We start from the raw sequence: 6,674 nt of genomic DNA, 5'->3' as shown, positions 1-6,674 counted from the left end.
GTAGGTTGCCAACGGTGAAGAACTAGGTGAGTCCTTCCTTAATAAGCTATTGGTGGAGTACCATAGTCTATTGAGAACATGTGCGGTTACACATGAGAATAAGTGCAACCAACACACCCCGCGTTTTGGGGGGCGCCTGATGAAAAACCGATGGATGTGGTTTGGCTTGAAATGGGTTCCTCCCGCATTTGCCAAAACATACCTTGTATTTTGACCAAAATCAACATGCGGTCCACCCATGTAGTACGGCATATTCACAATAAGTCCTCACATTTCATCCAAATAAAACCACCTGTGACGAAACCACGGTGGAAAACCGGAGTGCGGTTGAGTTTGATTATAAACACAAGGTTTGTTTTGCAACGCCTGTTCACATCTTCGTTTCTGTTTTAATCCTGTCCACCAATTCCTCATCCAACAGTCCAAAATCGTAAGGTGCATTAGGCGCACGTAATCTCCCGTTTCGCTGGATATGTTTTCCACGCCCTATCGCGCGCAAAACCGAGGAACACGCAGGCTCAATTAACTCCCTAACATGCACACCCACTGCCAAGTGGCCCCTCGTTGGCTGCCCCACCCTACAGCGACAGGGACCTAGCTTAGCGCTAGTCAGCAAGCATAATCAAATAATTAAAGACAAGAAAGAGGTCAAACGGCTATCCTCACGCCCCCCTCACAAATCCCAAAGGATTCCTCCATTTTCTAGGACTTCCGCTTCCGCCCACGATCCATTTCTTTTCTCAGCTCTTCTTGTTTTACTCACCAGTCTCCGATGTTCGCAGGCCACTAGCATTCGCATCTGGCTGCTCAATTCGGTATTTTTTCTTTGTTGTGTGAAAGCAATTGGCCACCACTCTGCTGCAATCCAATTTCTTGCCCGTCCCTGTGCACCAATTTCCTCATTTTTGTGCTTGTCCCTCCCTGAAAGGCTCAGGCGGCCTTCGATTTGATGTTCTTGTCCAAGCGCTGAATTTCTTGGGGTTTCTGAGGCTTTAGAAGCTTGTTAGATCGACGGAGATGCACCTAGCTCCCAGCTCCGATCATTCAGCTGTCTCGCCGGCGCTCAGGATTCAAGAAACCCCGCCGAATCTGCCGTTCTTGGGCGTCCAGGCTCCAGATCCAGCCCGGAGCTGCTCGTCGAGAGGCAGTGCGGGATCCAAGCTCTAGCGCGCGATCTCCGAGCGGCGGCACACCCATTGGAGATCTCGCGCGGGAGCAGCCAAGCCAAGAAGATGTCGCCTCAGCCGCCCCACGACTTCCCCGAGGACAAGGGGGAGGCCAATGTGCTCATCGAGGAGGCCCGGGGGTCGCCGCCGGCCAAGGAGGCAGGGGCGGGCGGCGCCGTGGGCTGGGTGCTGTCACCGGTGGCGTGGTTCCGGATGCTGGTCAGGGAGCTGCACTGGAGCTTCGTGCTCGGCGTGGTGGCCACCTACGGCATCAGCCAGGGGCTCGGGGGCGGCATCTCGCGCGTCGCCTCCGACTACTACTGGAAGGACGTGCAGAAGGTGCAGCCGTCGGCGGCGCAGGTGTACCACGGCGTCACGTCCATCCCCTGGCTGGTCAAGCCGGTCTGGGGCCTGCTCACCGACGTGCTCCCCGTCGCCGGCTACCGGCGCCGGCCCTACTTCGTCCTTGCAGGTGAGCAAGCATAGTGTTTTGGGCTTTTGGTTACACTTGTGTACTGACGAGCTGTAAACTGAAACTCTGGACTGAATTGTAGACTTGTGGTAGTTTTTGAACATTTGGTGCTGGTGAAGTATAGTGATTAGTGACTAGTGACGAACCAAATTGACGGCGTCGATTACGCCTGTGGCTCAGATAGGACTGCCATTCCTTTGCTGCTATGCACTACGGCGCTATGCATCCGAATGATGATGAGCCACAACAGGAAACAAATTTATTTTGCCATTGGGATATCCATATTTCACTTCTGAATAACTGAATTGCATATAGGGAAATGCTAAATGTGACCAACGATTAGGAAGGAACCAGTGGAGCTGTTTACTTGCATATATTCAAAGCAAAAATGTGGCATATGTGAAATACATCGGCTATTCCCCGTAGCAGTGTTATTTTTACTGCCGTTCTCTTGATTAAATGTAACTATTATATTTGGTAACAGGCTATGGATTTTCTTTATTAATTTTGCCCCCTCCCTGTTTTCCGAGGAATACACAGGCATAATGGGAGTGATTGCTATGCTTATAGTCTCTCTACACAGCAAGCTTCATGTGATGTTCGCATTATTGGCATTGATGTCTGGGAGTGCAAGTGTAGCAATAGCTGATGTAACTATAGATGCCTGTGTGGCCGAAAACAGTCTAATACACCCTCATCTCGCAGCTGACATGATGAGCTTAAATGGCTTCTGTTCATCTGTTGGAGGTCTTATTGGATTCTCAATAAGTGGTTTTCTTGTTCATGCAATTGGATCACAGGTGAGCATCACCAGCTCATAACACTCGATATTTTAGTGCTCTGTACTTCCCAATCATTGATCATCTCTAATCAAATGAGCTAGATAACTTCCTCATAAATCCAATCCAGAGTATTTTATCCACATACAGCAAGCTTGTGCTCCTCTATTTTGCCGTGTAGAATGTAAATTATCTATTATTACTACTTTGTATGGTACTGGTTTCTGGAATCTGATAGTAGATAAATCTTGTCTTTCTCAAGGGAACCCTTGGCATTTTAACTATACCTTCTGCCCTAGTAATTTTAGCTGGAATACTGCTAAAGGATGTCCATATCCCCAACTTCCCATACGGGCAGGTTAGTAGAATGTTTTCTTCGTGGTGTTTGAGATCAGATATAAGTAATTGTTTGCATGCACTGATTTTTCTGTCTGAAACCACACACTAGGCTCATAAGAAGTTTGTAGAAGCCAGTGGAAAAATGTTAAGGACCTTAAAATGCCCTGAAGTATGGCGGCCATGTTTTTACATGTACATGTCGCTTGCTCTCAGTGTGGATATTCAAGAAGGAATGTTCTACTGGTACACAGATCCAAGTGCAGGGCCATCTTTCTCTGAGGTACACCTTACATCTTTATGCATTTTTGTGCTATAATATAGTTCGTAATTTCTTTGGACCTTTGGCTCCTTTTTTCATGACACTACAGTTTGCTTGAAGTTAAATTCTATTATTCTTTTTTTCCCGGGGAAAATTCATCTGTACTTGACATATCTGAAATGACTCCCATGTGTTCCTTTTCACTTCATGTTATAGACTTTTCATAGTTTCGAAGATGCAATTTTGACTACAATATATTTTCAAGATGTTCCATATCTTCAAATTAACATGTTTTGTAAAATTATGATATCAATAAATTACTTTTGAAGAAAAATCCAATATATATATTTATATGCAATATATAGATAGTTTTGGATATATTCCCGAACAAATGTTAGAAAGTTTGCTTCTTATTCTAAAGCATCAAATAAAAAAGGGGCACTGTGGGTACATCTGATGCAAATATAACATTTCTTTTGGGAATTTAACAATCTTTGACGCATGACTGAAATAAGACTTTTTTTCTACTTTACCAGGGATTCATTGGGTTTATCTTCGCAATTGGTTCGGTGGGATCTCTTGTTGGAGTTATACTTTATCAAAATATTCTTAGGGATCACTCTTTTCGCAGTGTTCTTTGTTCAAGTCAGTTGCTACTAAGCCTGTCAGGAATGCTTGATCTGATTTTGGTACTTCGTCTAAATCTAAAACTTGGGATACCTGATTACTACTTCGCTGTGATCGACGAGGGGGTCGCCAAAATGATCAACCGCATCAAGTGGATGCCTCTTTTGGTGCTCAGCTCAAAGCTTTGCCCACCTGGCATCGAGGGCACATTCTTCGCGCTGCTCATGTCCATTGACAATATTGGCGTGCTGACAGCATCTTGGATCGGTGGGCTACTCCTTCATTTGTTAAGGATCACAAGGACAGAGTTCAAAAACCTCTGGGCCGCGATCTTGATCCGAAATGTGATGAGGCTACTACCGTTGGCACTGCTATTCTTGGTGCCAAGAAGTGACCCGAATTCTAACATCCTTCCTGCTGATCTGCTGGCTGAGTATGACTGTGCTGAGGCTCGACGAATAGAGAACGTCGAGCTAACCTCTCTTACCGTTGACAAGAATCCGAGCGCCGATGCCTCGCTCCAGGAATGCAAAACCCAGGAGCATCTTGATATAGGGCAAGATGACGACGAGGCTTCGTTACTCGCCAACAGGAGCTGATGGACCATACACATGTTTTTTTTCCCTCATTACACAGACATATAGTTGAAAAGGATCATAAAAATCACATTGTGTTGTTTTTAGTTGTTCACATGCTGTTGTATTCATTCATTTTACATTAGGTTAGCAAATCATCAAATGCCAGATAGTACTTTGAAATTTGATGCTCCCTCCTATCCATATTACTTGTCGCCGCTTTAGTAAAACATCAGTTTCTTCTTTTTAACTCTCACTGTGTTGTCTGATCTTGACTCAAAGTTGTATTATTTACCTTCCTTGCAAGTCTTGTATGCGACGTGTCTATTTTCCTTCTGCCCTGGCTTAACCTGGCCAGTTCACACTTCACAATCTACATGATTTGACCTTTCAAAGCCTGAATTGATGCCACGAAGGGCCATGTGCAGTGGACCAGATTCTCTGCAACTCATTTTCATCAGCAGATGGAGGAGAACGATATGGTAATAGCGATGTTGCTGTTAGGTGCACGCTAGCAGTGATGATTTCATTCTTGACAGCAACAAATTTAAATGATTGATTCCCAATTATTAGAGTGATCCCTTTGGCGAGACACAAGGCGAATTAGGGTGTCATGCCTCAGAAATCACAGGAGGTGGAAAAATTAGCATGAAAATCCCATTGAAAATAAATATGATATTTTTCTGGGGGGAAATGTTGCTCGAAGGGAGATCGTGGAGGTGGACATAGAGAGACCGTCTACCCTTCTCGAAAAATTCTCAAAGGGAGCTTGTGAGGGGTGTGCTCTTATGGATTTGGGTGACCGTTTTTCACGAAATTTGGGTGACCATATTTCATGAGTTCGCAATGTTTTTTTCCCAAGAAAAAGGCGTTTCAGGAACGATAATAGGGGTTCCCTCACCGATACAAGAACAACTAAATCTATGTCCCACCATAATAGGTGGGTTTTCAATGACCAATACTCTTAGGAGGTGGTTCAAGTTTGCGCATGATCTTTTTCTTTACTGAGAAAAGGCATTTTATTCATTCTTTAGGTGGACAATATCAGATTGCACTAAGGCAAACCATAAAGTCAAGGACTACATCAAGAGTAAGAGCACTAGAGACTACAAAAATACCTTCTTTTAGCGCACCGATGAGCAACTTCATTCGCATCTCTTCATTCAAATTGAACTTCAAAACCCTGAAAGCTTGAGAGATAGGAGTGAATCTCTCTGAGTATATGACATGCCACTAAGCGAAAATCATCACCCCGTCAGTCATCACGAAGAGATTGACAGGCAGTTTTTGGTGCGATGTTTTGCCACACCACCTCCATTGCAAGCAACATTGCATCCCTACGTGCTAGTAGCTCAATCGTGTAGGGGTTGACTATCATTGGATATTTAGAACACCTGGCCGCGACGAAGTTTCCCATGTGATCATGGGCCACAACTCCCACCACAAAACATCCCCTGGGCACATCTACAACCCATGCTTGTTGATCTTTGTCCATTCCATCTTTGGTGCCCTACACTTTGCCACAACCCCTTCCTCTACGTCGGCAGCACTAGACACTACTACACCGACGACCAAGGCCCATCCCAGACCGACTTAGGCTCACAAGGGAAGTGGGTGTTACCCGGCCCACGGCTGGATCACACACTGACAGAGAGAGTTAAGTAGCAGCCGGCGTGTGAGAGGGAGGGCAGGCTGGAACTAGACAAAAGCGGCGGTTGGCTCTCCTATCCCCGACCTGCTTTCTTCCTCCAAGAACCCTAGCTTGCATCTCCAATTCGGCTTGTAATCGACGAACCACCACTGATTCTTGCATCAGCGTAAAATTTGGTATCAGTAGCCTTTTCCACCTACCATCAAAGGCTGGCAAGCTAATTCCCCGCCATTATATAGTCCATGGCAAAGCCGCAACCATGGAAGAAATCAAAAAAGCCATGGTTGATCTGACGACAGCCATCAATGCCATGTCAGCTAAGATAAGTGAGATCCACCCCGTCGTCCTCAAACTCCAAGGGTGGTGACTGGAGATCGAGTGCTTGGTGGAGGATTTGCGCACCGAGGTAGGCAAGTTACGGTGTCAAGCGCGGTTGGGATGCCTAGGGAGATGCACCCCAGTATGTTCCACCACCTCAGCAACACTATGGCTATGGTGGTGATTATGTGTCTAGGATAGAGTTTCAGCAGCTGCAATAGCGGCTCGGAGGGATCCGCACGGACCTCCGGAGACTAATGCTAACATACACCTGCTCAATGGGAACAGGTTGTCCATGTTTGGTTTCTGGCAGCCTTGCACAGCCCCATCATCCTCCAATGGTCCATCATAGATGAAGTGGCCTCATACTGCACCTAGTGACTGCGATGGAGAAGACATGGACCAGAGAGAGTTAGGCCAAGAGTCTAAACTTGGGGGAGCTCATCCCCTAGTTATCCATGCATCCGTGCATATTTCATTCTCTTCTT

The 6,674-nt window shown here is 45.9% G+C and overlaps 1 protein-coding gene across 2 annotated transcripts; it reads left to right on the top strand.

The window, feature by feature from the left end:
- Nucleotides 1-650: 650 nt before the first annotated feature.
- Nucleotides 651-4,473, top strand: LOC125520240 (probable folate-biopterin transporter 2). 2 transcript variants are annotated; one of them, XM_048685100.1, is made up of 5 exons: nt 651-1,638; nt 2,344-2,438; nt 2,680-2,775; nt 2,866-3,036; nt 3,552-4,473. In XM_048685100.1, exons 1-5 carry the CDS (start codon nt 1,233-1,235, stop codon nt 4,239-4,241), a joined length of 1,458 nt encoding a protein of 485 aa, XP_048541057.1. In that variant the 5' UTR covers nt 651-1,232; the 3' UTR covers nt 4,242-4,473. The 2 variants fall into 2 exon arrangements, with proteins under 2 accessions (XP_048541057.1, XP_048541056.1); XM_048685099.1 differs by having other exon boundaries at nt 2,179-2,438.
- Nucleotides 4,474-6,674: the final 2,201 nt, after the last annotated feature.

This window comes from Triticum urartu, chromosome 7 (assembly GCF_003073215.2).
Source record: "Triticum urartu cultivar G1812 chromosome 7, Tu2.1, whole genome shotgun sequence".
In the NCBI taxonomy this organism is placed as follows: domain Eukaryota; kingdom Viridiplantae; phylum Streptophyta; class Magnoliopsida; order Poales; family Poaceae; genus Triticum; species Triticum urartu.
Note: the sequence above shows the minus strand (reverse complement) of the source record. Positions and strands in the feature narration are given on the sequence as shown.